The sequence below is a fragment of the Schistocerca serialis genome, chromosome 9 (assembly GCF_023864345.2).
Source record: "Schistocerca serialis cubense isolate TAMUIC-IGC-003099 chromosome 9, iqSchSeri2.2, whole genome shotgun sequence".
NCBI lineage: Eukaryota > Metazoa > Arthropoda > Insecta > Orthoptera > Acrididae > Schistocerca > Schistocerca serialis.
Genome location: NC_064646.1, coordinates 352,136 through 365,883, shown reverse-complemented (window position 1 = coordinate 365,883; position 13,748 = coordinate 352,136). Strand labels below are relative to the sequence as shown.

At 39.4% G+C, this 13,748-nt stretch overlaps 1 protein-coding gene across 1 annotated transcript in view; it reads right to left on the bottom strand.

Annotated features, from left to right (window-relative positions):
• The window catches only part of LOC126418711 (serine/arginine repetitive matrix protein 1-like), a 98,204-nt gene extending 84,799 nt beyond the window's left edge, over nucleotides 1–13,405 (bottom strand). The window contains exons 1-2 of the mRNA XM_050085614.1: nucleotides 13,217–13,405; nucleotides 12,867–13,085 (exon numbers count right to left, since the gene is read on the bottom strand). Of these exons, the coding sequence (XP_049941571.1) occupies nucleotides 12,867–13,085; nucleotides 13,217–13,405 (408 nt within the window). The remainder of the gene's footprint in view (nucleotides 1–12,866; nucleotides 13,086–13,216) is intronic.
• Nucleotides 13,406–13,748: the final 343 nt, after the last annotated feature.

Genomic DNA, 13,748 nt, shown 5'->3' with positions numbered 1-13,748 from the left:
CACCACATTCAAACTCACTTAAATCTTGATATTCTCCCATTGTAGGAGCGGTAACCAATCTAACAACTGCGCCAGACACTTGTCTTAAACAAGCGTTGTCGACCGCAGCGCCATATTCTGCCTGTTTACATATCTCTGTATTTGATTACGCATGCCAGTACCAGTTTCTTTGGCGCTTTAGTGTAAAAGGTTCAGGAGTGGAATTAAAATTCAAGGTGAAAGTATATCAGTGATACGATTTTCTGATGACATTGCTATCCTCAGCGAAACCGACGAGGAATTTCATGATCGGCTGAATGGAATGAACAGGCTAATGAGTACAGAATGTGGAATGAGAGTAATTCGAAGAAAGAAGAAAGTAATGAGAAGTAGCAGAAATGAGAACAGCAAGAAATTTAACACCAGGATCGATGGTCACGAAGTAGATGAATTAAAGGAACCCTACTACCGAGGCTGCAAAATAATCAGTTACGGACGGAACAAGGGGGACATCAAAAGCACACTAGCACTGCCAAAAAGGGCATTCTTGGCCAATAGAAGTCTCCTAGTATAGAACCTTAGCCTTAATTTGAGGAAGAAATTCCTGAGAATGTACATCTGGAGCACAGCGTCGTATGGCAGTGGAACAGGGACTGTGGCAATACCGAGACAGAAGAGAGTCGGAGCATTTGATATGTGATGTTATAGACGAACGTTGAAAATTAGGTGGACTGACATGGTAAGGAATGAGGAGGTTGTGCGCAGAATCGGAGAGGATAGGAATACGTGAAGAACACTGAAAAAGGAAGGGACGGGACGATAGGAAATCTGTTAAAACATGAGGGAATGACTTCCTTGGTGCTAGAGGGAGTTGTAGAGAGAAAACTATAGAGGAAGACAGAGACTGGAATACACCCAGCAAATAATTTAGATGTAGGTTGGAAGTGCTACTCTGAGATGAAGAGGTTGGCACAGGACAGGAATTCATGGCGGCCAGCATCAAACGAGACAGAAGACTGACGAATCAAAAACTAAAAAAAAAATTCGTCGAATGCAGACACCCATTATAGTCGGTTTACTTTAGCATATGAAATGTACAAAAAATCATCGTTTTCAATGTACATCAGTTGTCACACTTTATTTATCTTCAATGCATGCTAACCTGGTTTCATGAAGTTACAAATGGAGAGTACTCTTGCTCTAGATTTACATAAAGAAAAATTTTATCGTTTGAAGAGTCCAGTGAAACTATGAAGGTGGAACGCAAGATAGACAATCAAAACATGCAGAGTCAGCAAATATAAGTTTGATGGGTGGAAACCAAAACTGATAATTTCTTCAGCTCTGACAGTTTAACATCAGTTCCACCGAATTGGAAAAAAATTAATGGTCTAACTACGGCTTGGATGAACATCAGATGCATCCGATTAACCAAACAGAAGCACCATGTAATACAGTTTACGTACCTTCATAACGACGATGTAGTGGTCTTCTAGAAACGATTTAGAAATAGGTCAAACTTCAGGACATTGCGCTGAACCTCTAGCATCCCAGAGTCCAAGGAAGAAAAACCTTGAGTCAATACCGTACTTCATTCCGCCTCCTCACAATGGTTTTTACGATAACTTACCAACTGCTACGCAGACAGCTAGGAATTCCGTGGAAGACGTGCTGTCAAGAGATGAGTGAGATCCACCAAATAATATTTAGTTACGCAAGGTATGGTTCAAATGGCTCTGAGCACTATGGGAATTAACATCTGAGGTCATCAGTCCCCTAGACTTAGAACTACTTAAACCTAACTAACCTAAGGACATCACACACATCCATGCCCGAGGCAGGATTCGAACTTGCGACCGTAGCAGCCGCGGGTTCCGGACTATACAAGGTATTACCTTGTACATGTACATCTGTGAAGAGACAGTTAAGCTGATCAATTTTTATTCCACTTACTTATAATGTCTGTAAGTTTTTTAGCCCTGCAATGGGTGCATTTTATTTGAAAATCCAATAAACTACATCTAACATGTGTTAGGAGTCAGCTGAATATCATTTACTACCCTCGATATCTCAGATGATTTTTTTTTCTGTGGTTGAATATTAGAGGTCAATATCTCAAAACATGCATGTTTGATGTGGACCATACCACAAAGACTATCAGTCTGGCCCTGAGTATGGACTCAGACATGAATGGTATACGATCAGCCGTAATTATTGAACGCCTCCCATAACGAGTGATTTGCACAACGAATAGAAGAAAATGTAAGAGATTTACTCGCTTAACGAATGATGTGTCACATAAAGAGTCTGTTGGGTGGTTTCTTTTTCAGTCATTAATATCAATTTCAGAAACCAATTCTGGCCTGGATCGGTCTCTTTGACCCCTATAAATGAACACTAAGTTACACGTTCTCCTATAAATTACCACTGTGGAAAGTAGAAACTCCGACAATACTGTACTGAGTCAGCTGTACTGCTCGCGAATTTTCTGCAAGGATGATGCAAGATCTCTTCATTGCTCGCGCATGGTAAGTAGTAACCCATTTTCTTGCAGAATCTGTTTATCAATTCCAATTCTGATTTGTCGTCGTTTACCGGCACGAATTCAATAAAGATGTCCGTAAGGAAGTAGCTATGCACGGTACGAATTTAATTAACGATTTTGCTAAGTCTCTTTTTCGACTAAGCGGGGCATAAAAAATACCTTCGATAATTTTCTTCTAAAGTATGATGTGCTGTACTATATATAAAAAATTACAGTACTGTGTTATAAGTCTCTTTGAGTATCTACCTTTTCGGAATGGAACACATTAACTAATTCTACATGGATTCCAACGAAAAAAGTGTTCCACTTAACGAGTAGGGATTACGAGTAAGACGCAAAAGTAGTCATACTCATTAAGCAAAGTAACACTGTCAGTGTAATATTGAAGGTCAAGGTCATAAGCAACTAGATCACTGCGCAATGACGACTGCAGCGCCACTCAGTGTCAACTCCAAAAGAGTGGCAGCAGAGTGCGAGCTAACATCCCATAGATATTCGGGCTCGCATGCGGTTCCTCTTCGTCAAAATGTCTTGGCTTAAACTCCTCTAGGGGTTGAACAGAATGTGTCGCATTACACGCCCTATATTAGACACTTGTGACCCATTGGTTAAATTATCTGGCTGATGGCAAGTTTGCGAAATACAAAGTTAACGTAACATATAATAACGGTAATAATAATATCTGAAACTAAATTAACAACCTATAAATGATGTAGGCCAAGCAGTTGCGATTTGGTTAGAATAATATTTATGCAGAAAGCAAACTAAAAGCGGAAGTGGTCGTATTTAGAGTTACTGTTACACTCGAGTGCATATCCGTTTGACACAATTCGATAGTTCACAATCTCATAGTGAAATACAAGTCCAATATTCCAATTCGATATTTACACGAAAAGTTAAAGTTCACACCAGGAGCCCGGTTGCTCTCCGCTCAGAGACTAAGTACCGCGATACCACACAACGCGAAATTTTCTGAGTCGTCTCACTTCCGAGCTGGCTAAAGACCGACTGTCTGCTTTCGCGTCTCAATCTGAACTGTACCCTTTGGTGCCTCCAGCCGAACTGTCCGCTCTCGCGTCTCCACCAGCACTGTCCCTCTGCCCGTCCCCGACCGCATTACCCGCGCACCGAATATCCTCACTCAACTGACTAGGGCAGTTCCCTTTACTGAGGCCGTCCATATGATTGACTGCAGCTTATTCTATATTATTTTAAATTTTAACATACTTAAATAATCAAAGCTTGACCACTTTCACGTTCTAAATAAAGTGACAATAATATCCATTACATAATAAACGTTAAATTATTTTACATAAAACCAATACAATTTCCTTCTTGGCTTTGAATGCCACGGCCAGTAGCCTTGCACCAATGAGCTTTCTGATAAGTAAATAAAGAACAAAATTAACAATTATGCAGTAAACTTTACACAACAAATATTCTATTACCTAATGATTCACTAAGGTGTCATGCAGTCATCGTTCAATGTGTTTTGTGTGGAGGAAATGATGATCTGATGCTTAACTCAAAATACTAATAATTTAAGTTTACTATATCTTTTAAACAAATAAAGTTACAGAATTGATATTTACAATGCTCGTCATTTTAATGATGCTCTTCTATATGAAATTTCGATCGTTAAGATCGACCATAGCGTTCACACTTTAGTATTCAGGTCTTCGTTACAAAACTTGTTAATTTCGCTTTAACAGTAAATCCTGAACTACTATAGATATGATCAATATTCAAGTTTTATTGGAATCACCATGAAAACGTATGAAGGATGGTAGATTAGCTTTACTGTGGCTTCATTCCCTGCATCACTATAGGATTAAATAGTTTTCATAAATGTTTCCCTTTAGGGCCGATCTTAGGTGCTCCATATTTAACATTGCTACGTCTTCCTGGACACAAATGCCTTCTGCTGGGTTTCCCTATGACGTCGGTTCTCGTCTGTCTCACTCGCACTGATGGTGACTAACAATGCTGGTGTTCAAGAATTTACTATTTGCGATTGGAAGTAACTGTTCATGATGTGGTTTTTTGGCAATGTTTTGAGTACTTCTTACATCTCATTTTGGCAATCTCCCACTTAGTATTTTATAGCGGCGTACTTATTCCCTTGAAACATATTTTTCATTTTTGGTGAGAGTGCCGCAATTGTAATAGAAATGCATTTGCTATCGCTGAGAATGCCACTAGATAACAATTGACGCGTTTGAGGTCAATATTTTAACCAGACCACATAAGGTCCAACTCTCTGTAATCTGATACCTCTAATCTAACCTATCGCATTCATCTACTGCATGGGAACGGTCTGTTGTCAACAAAGCAACCACAATGAACTTACGTTGTTTTGTCAACAGATGGTTGCACTCGAACGTTATGGTCGATAAAGTAACCAAAAAGCAGTCTCAGCTTTCAGCCGATGCAATGTGTCGCAATTTTCCTGGTAAGTCTTCACGTTTACAGAATTTAGCCGATTTACTATGTTTGCATAGTGTAATATCGATATAGTGACTATAAACTATCTCCATTTCCACTGCATTTGGTGTAAACTGCCGCGAAACGAATATATTTGCCTCGTGTCTGCAAGAAGACGTACATAATCTCAATTTTCCTTGAGTTTACTTACGTTCAGTTGTAAACATATACATCTGGACGTGTTATATAGTGTTATTATGGTACCTCAGTATTTTCTTGAAACTTTTATCAAACAGTTTCTAAAATGTAGCGTTGCGCTCGGATGTCATAGACAGTTTTACACATACTGACTCCCACGTTACTATCGCAAGGTAAACTTCCTGTGAACAGTGAGCTATACCGGAACATGGGGAGCCGAAGGAGAAGTTTTCAGTGCACCATTTGCTTCGAATTTTGCTGGTTATTTACATTTACAAAATTAAATCGACTTATTATGATACTACAGTGTAATATAGATATGCAAATGATTATCTGCCTCCAGTTTCATTGCATATAGTGCAAATCCTGTGAGATGGTTTTTTTTGTCTCGTGTTGGCAAAAGTCCGTACATAATCTTAATTTCCCTCAAATTTATCTTAATATTTCAGATGCAAACAAGTACCTCGGCACAAATTATTTTGTGTTGTGTTAGTACCTCGGAATTTACTTGATATATGATCTATATATGATTTACTTCATATATGATTTACTTAATATATGATATACTTCATTAGTTTACTTGATATAGTTTCAGAATTATAGTATTGCATTCAGTAAATATTTTTAAACTGTATTCTTGTAGAAAATCAGGCTTGAGCCCTTCTGAGAAAGAACAGCTTCTCTTAGGAGATGGGTTTGACGACACTGACACGAATTCTTAGTATGGAGGAAACAGAGAAGAATGGCACGTTCTGGCAGTTACTTCCAGAGGACAAAGTTGAGTTAAACAATGTAGAAGTATTACAATATATTTCTATTCCAGAATCAGGGTCTAAAATTTCTAATATGCCGTGTCAGCTGAAGTTTTCTAAACAGACAACGAACCCAGTATAACCTTCCATTATTTTTACTACCGTATGGTCTCGGAGTGACTGTGTGTCTGCATTCCCCTCTAAGCATAGATGGATGAAAGCGGTCTATAACTTCGTAGATGCAGCAGCAGTAAATGTATATATACTTTACAAGGACGCTTGCTTTCTTGCGGGGAGTACTAAAACTCTGTCAGATCTAATACTTAGAAATATCCTGGCAATGAGCTGATTGAAAATTTGTGCTCAAAACCGTAAATGGAAACGAAACCCAGCCAAAACTAGTAATTAGTAGATCAGAATTTCAGAAAAGAGCCGCATGATTCCAAGAGATACTGTTGAGGAATGTGACTGTGTATATGCCCACAGCAGGTACATCACCGGGTGTGCATTTCGCAGCTCACGAAGCAGACCTAAACGTAGTAAGTTAACGAACACTACTTGCAGTTATGCCCGCACACCCACCGTTGTCGCGACTGCACAGATATCGCTTCGCCGTTTCACCCCGGCAGCGGAGCTGATCTCAAAAGTTTGTGTATATGTTGTCCCGGCTAGGTAAGAAACATTCCCTGGCGTGTGGGGAGGCATAAACAATCTCTGAATCACGTTGTGAATCTAATTGTGTGAGCTAGCAGTTGAAAATTGCTCTCGTTTTCTGTTTCCAGAGATATTTCATACACTTTCAACCACGACGGACACAAAGACAGTGATTTTATTACTCGGGAATAACACAGCAATCGGGTTCCAGTCTATTTTTTTCTAATTTTTGTTTCCCAAATAATTTGATTTAGTTTCCTTCCTAGTCAATATGCCTTCGTTAAATCCGATTATCTGTTTGTAACACGTTGTTCAGCTTTTCTCAATAACTCTTCAGTATTCATCGATATAATTGTCTATGTACTAGCTGATTTTTGTGATTTAGAAAACACAGAGAAAGTTTCGTATATATCCTGTTTTATTGACACAATTTGCTTCTTAAATTAAAGAGAGATGGCACTCGGGAATCAATGAAGAAGGAGTTGATCCTAGTGTGTATCGTTTCGGTATAATAACCGTCAGTTCCTATCACCAAAGAAATGATTTCCCATGAAACAGTCCTTTACCATTAATATCTGATAAAACATAAATATGTTTAAATACCCATTCTGTAATGAGCGTTTACACAGTGTAGTTTTGAGCAAATAACGCTTTGGACACTTGCACCAGCAGAATTAAGCAACAGAACAAACCTGGTTTAGGAGTTATTGTTTTATGTATGTGTCTTTTGTATGTATTTTTATATAGACATATGAAGTACCAGACGATAACTACCAATAAAGCTTCATTTTCTTCTGTTAAGTCCTATTTTAATGAAAGATCCCATTTTCACAATGTTGTTAAATTATCGACCACTAAAATAGCACTTCTAGAAAATGGATTGTGATCGATATTTTTCCACGCATTAAAATTTATAGTCATTAGTACTACAAGATTTTTCAAATCTTACATATCTTTTATGTAACTAGAAATGATTTGTAATCTAACAGAAAGTTTTGCCCTATGAACTGCTAACTGACTCGCTCGCATTTCTCCTTGCTCCGTGGCGCACACTTGTGACATTGAAACAGTTGCCACCATTCGCAGAATTTCCGTGCCCTTACACTTACATTAAAATTAACTGCATTTTTACTGGTACAAAATATGTTCCGGTTACAATTATTTCTGTTTTCAAAGGATCATACCCTATCGTTTTTAGTATCAGTGTCCGCATCTTCAAGAAAACCCGATCTAATTGGCAAACGAGAATATCATTTCCCTAAGAACTTTCCACTTGACGTTTCGTCTAGTGTGTGCCCACTTATCACTACATCTTGTTCCTACAAGTACTTTTTGAATAACGAAACGTAAGTCTTTGAAAGATATAGAGTTAATGTTCCACTCCCAACTAGTTGCAAGCCTGTGACATTATACGCCTGGTATAGTTATCTTTGGGCACTTTTCGGTCAGAAAACGTCACAGACTTTGAAAAGTCATTCATTTTCCTTGATAAATGGTTATGCTCAAGATCAGGAGGAGCGAATCAATGTGCTTTATGTGCCTAGTGTTAGAAAATACTAGAATTTTGTGGTACATAATTCCAACTTAACATCATCTGCCTCTCTGATACTTTTAGAGTTGAAGGTCATCTGATTTCACAACTATATTCATTCTATGTCTAGTAATTCCCATAGGGACCTTAGCTTTGTTCATCTAATTTTTCTCTTTCTGTGTACAGCACATGATTCTTGTCTCTCGGAAGATGTGGACAAATGTTGTGGAACATTATTTGTATATATGCCCAGTCTTGGTTGTTCTAGCCACATATTTCTCTTAAACCATTATATTTGTACCAAAATGTCTTGATGCTAGATTGTAGCCACCCATTCTCTCGAATTCCACAATAGTTACCTAATGGTCTTAGTACAGCAAAACTGTATGGAAAGTGATCTTACTGAAATAAATTTCACTGATGGGAAAGCCTTATTCCTTTCATTTGACCTTAATGATCAGATTAACCAGTTACTTTCAGACTTAAATTTGTTTCACAAAAGACGGTGGGATTTAGAAACCAATTATCAGCCACTGCTTCTTCTACTATTCCTGGAAATTTTTTATTTGGGAATGTGATAGAACATATTATAGTAATTCCAGGTGCTCTCTGTCTTTAACGTTGTGTGTCAAATAAATATCGACTTCCTCACACATTTTGCGACTTTGCAGGTATTGTCACTGTTTGACTTGTACCCTCTCTAATAGTTAGATGCTGTGTAAAACATATCGCTGTTGGAGTCTCTGCATTAACAAAAAACAATTAGCTTCTGTGTTCGCATCTCCACCACTGAAGTACAGTACTCAAAGAGCATATTGCACACTGCACAGAGAACGCGAAAGAACTTGCCCCCCTTCTAACAGCCGTGTACCGCAAGTCTCTAGAGGAACGGAGGGTTCCAAATGATTGGAAAAGAGCACAGATAGTCCCAGTCTTCAAGAAGGGTCGTCGAGCAGATGCGCAAAACTATAGACCTATATCTCTTACGTCGATCTCTTGTAGAATTTTAGAACATGTTTTTTGCTCGCGTATCATGTCATTTCTGGAAACCCAGAATCTACTATGTAGGAATCAACATGGATTCCGGAAACAGCGATCGTGTGAGACCCAACCCGCCTTATTTGTTCATGAGACCCAGAAAATATTAGATACAGGCTCCCACGTAGATGCTACTTTCCTTGACTTCCGGAAGGCGTTCGATACAGTTCCGCACTGTCGCCTGATAAACAAAGTAAGAGCCTACGGAATATCAGACCAGCTGTGTGGCTGGATTGAAGAGTTTTTAGCAAACAGAACACAGCATGTTGTTATCAATGGAGAGACGTCTACAGACGTTAAAGTGACCTCTGGCGTGCCACAGGGGAGTGTTATGGGACCATTGCTTTTCACAATATATATAAATGACTTAGTAGATAGTGTCGGAAGTTCCATGCGGCTTTTCGCGGATGATGCTGTAGTATACAGAGAAGTTGCTGCATTAGAAAATTGTAGCGAAATACAGGAAGATCTGCAGCGGATAGGCACTTGGTGCAGGGAGTGGCAACTGACCCTTAACATAGACAAATGTAATGTATTGCGAATACATAGAAAGAAGGACCCTTTATTGTATGATTATATGATAGCGGAACAAACATTGGTAGCAGTTACTTCTGTAAAATATCTGGGAGTATGCGTATGGAACGATTTAAAGTGGAATGATCATATAAAATTAATTGTTGGTAAGGCGGGTACCAGGTTGAGATTCATTGGGAGAGTGCTTAGAAAATGTAGTCCATCAACAAACGAGGTGGCTTACAAAACACTCGTTCGACCTATACTTGAGTATTGCTCATCAGTGTGGGATCCGTACCAGGTCGGGTTGACGGAGGAGATAGAGAAGATCCAAAGAAGAGCGGCGCGTTTCGTCACCGGGTTATTTGGTAACCGTGATAGCGTTACGGAGATGTTTAATAAACTCAAGTGGCAGACTCTGCAAGAGAGGCGCTCTGCATCGCGGTGTAGCTTCCTCCCCAGGTTTCGAGAGGGTGCGTTTCGGGATGAGGTATCGAATATATTGCTTCCCCCTACTTATACCTCCCGAGGAGATCACGAATGTAAAATTAGAGAGATTAGAGCGCGCACGGAGGCTTTCAGACAGTCGTTCTTCCCGCGAACCATACGCGACTGGAACAGGAAAGGGAGGTAATGACAGTGGCACGTAAAGTGCCCTCCGCCACACACCGTTGGGTGGCTTGCGGAGTATCAATGTAGATGTAGATGTAGATGTAGATGTATGTCTACGGCATTTTGATATTAACCTGTATCCAGATAAGTGTATCTCCTTAATGTTAATTTTCTTTCAAAATAAATTGTATTTAGCATAGCCTAAAGCACCTGGAGAAATATCTTTTGATTTTTCGGTTTATTTTGTGGTATGAGTAGCTGATCTTTAATAGTATTGTTGTGTGTAGCTGACTATTTGCGCTCTCCAAACGCCAAACTTCAGCTTTTCGATTAACTGCTGCTGCTGTGTCTATAGTTAGTTTGTATCTCTGTTTTTCGGAAATATTTGCCATTTACTAAAATTATTAGAAATCCCTGGGATTCGGTGACATGTTTCTGTCAAGTAGACTGCGTCTAGAAATTAGTAATGTAAGTAATCTCTTAAAGAAAACATTCATATGCAGGCAACGTTACATGTTGTACAACAATTTGAGGTGCGATGCACCAGTCACGCACATGTATGACTGGCACGGTTGGTTGAACGAATCCCGAGGCACTAAGGCCTGTTGATCACTCAAAGAAAGATACGATTTTCTTCTTAGTGAAAGCAGCATTTTTAGTGACTTTCCTGATTTCATCTTCATTTGTAGATTCAAAGTTACGGTCCAAAAAGTTACTTGTACCTGCAATAATCAGTACATATCCTTCTTCACGAATATCCTTCGCCACATACCTTGTAACACATGTTACAATGCTGCACCAAAGCTTGACTCAAATGCAGCTGGTACTAAGGGGTGACTCCCCGCAAGTTTTGCATTAACTCAGACATTTCCTATCATGTAAATTGCCTGTCAGAAGCACCTTCTCGGCCTTTTCTTCACTCTACAATTATTAACCATGACTTGCTCTTTTCCTTACTTGTCCGACAGTTTCTCCTATGGATAATATGCATAGGCCGTCTTCTCACTGTCGATCATTTTTCACTTTCACATTGGTATATTGTGTGCAGAAAGTTTTTAACACTCAGCGTGCTGCTGTCGTAATATTACTGCGCTTTCTGCAAACGGGAATGTGCGGCGGTTTCAAACGCATTTTTACGGCTCTCAGAATCAACGGTGAGATCTGCAGACTTCGTAGATGACAATCTGCTATCACTTGTACAATTCATCGGCTTTAAGCCCTTTGTTACTGTCTCTTGTTTCATGGGTATTAGGTGACGATAGAGTTCTCTGTTTTGTGTGCTCGTATGTTGAGTTGAAATTCAAAATGAGCAGGGATGAAGAGAAACCTTTGGACAGAATAATTTGCAAAGCCTCTGACGTGTAGTAACTGCGGACTTTTTTGATGATGGGTTTCTGCATAAGTTTGTCGCGTATTTTCAAATGTTGTGTTGTCATTCATTGTTCTCCTTCAGTTGTATCAGGAGGTGAACGCCAGAGTAGGGGTCCACTGAATGTAATGTTGCGCAGCACTCGGCTATGAATGCAAAATTTTGCTTTGATCTTCCGTTTCGATGTTTCTGTAGATATAAATTGGCTGTTAAAGAAACATAATCAGAAACATCTGTGTATGCTTACAAATTTTAATAATAGATCTCTTTTTCAGTTTATGTTCTGTACTGATTGACATTTAATTCATATTCATGTGCATATTCAAGACTTTGCCCTGGCAATACTAAAGTATGTGTATTCGAAGTAAAAAGTATGATAAACCTAAAATGTTCCTACTACATTTTTGTACACATGAAGTATAACATCAAAAAGTAAAAAACGGAAAGAGATATTTTAGTCAAACTACAGGTAATGGGAGCTGCCTACTGGACCAGAACTGTAAGTCTTAGAAATTAACTATGCAATAACATGCCAAACCATGGTTTCGTCGGTAATCTCTCTTGTTCCGATAGATGTCAAGTAGACTCTCCACTAAACGTCCAATCCACGGTGTGGGTGGCGGGTTCTCCTGTGAATGAGAAAAAGAATTATCTTTATTACGCCACTTCCTTTAGCAACACTATATCTACTACTTAAGGTACTCCAGCCTACAAACATTCTGTAACAGGGCGGTGACTACGACTTTTGCAAGTAATCAAAATAACAGAAATATAATGTGGAAGCTGGTGTAGACATAAATGAATCTTCATAATGAGAATATCACCACTCCCCGAACTTTCCACCCAAATCAATTAACACAAGTGTTGCAGTCATCGTTATTTCCTTACACAAAAATATGCATATTCTGGTTTTCGATCAATCTAATGACTATCATAACAATCGGTACTGGTTACTGAACTTATTACACAAATTTGAGACCAATAAATGTTTTCGTTTCCACCTTTCTATAAAAAATGTATTGCGTTTGCCATTAAGATGAACTTGTCATGCCTCATGATCACATGGTAGTGTTTTACAGAATTTTGGTGTAGTTTACAGGGGACACGATGGGTGAATGAATGAATTACACATACATTTACATATATATTTATTACAAGTGTCTTATGCAAAAAGATAATAATAAAAAGAAGAAAACTACTTTGAGTTTCTAATGTAATGCTGTATTTGTAACAGCCACATGGCTAACATACCATGGCTTGTATCTCAGCTCTGAGCTGTGCCATCGCAGTCTGCACTTCCTGCGACGGTGACTCCCGGATAATCTTCCGTCTGCGTGGTCTGTTGGCAAAGATCTGCAGACGACTGGGTGGAACCGGAACTCCGGGCGGGTAGTAAGAGCCAGAGACTTCCTCCTCTTCATCTTCGACTCCAGGCAAGTCAAAATGCACAATTCTTGGTCTTGGACCAAACTGTGGAAAGAAATTGTCATGTCAATAAACGTGTCTGCATAACATCATTGGAATTCATTTCTATCCTATTTCTTGAACACTCCGGCTGTAATTATCGTCTGATGTTGTACAAAGTGGGCTGTGCTGCTTACATGCACTGCCTGAAGCACTGGTTTATCAGCAGCGGCCTCTTCACTGCCAGCGGTGGTGGACGCCGCCTTCTTCTCCTTCGGCTCTGGTCGAGGTGTCCGAAGGCGGCGCAGAGGCGCAGGTGTTGGCGGCTCATCGACCAGCCTGGGTTTCCCCTGGCAGGCAGGTGGCGAACTGAACCGTGAGAACATCTGGAAACGTAAAACAAGCAGTCTTTAGTGGGTGCAGTGTTGGCTGAGGTGAAAATGGTCATGTCAAGTGTAGCTTATTGTCAAGAAGGATTGACCTAAACCATCATTTCGGTCTCATACTGCACTTTGCACAGTATGTAACACACTCCAGCCCTTGTCATAACCATACATAAAATTAACATTAAGGAATACCGTTTCTTAGGCTGAAACTACAATCAAACTGAACAGAAAACCGATTGATCACTAAAAAACAACAAATATTTGTAACACGGTAACTGAAGTTACTAAACGTTTTAACTGAACTATCACCATATTCACACTCACTCGGCACTGTACAATTAAT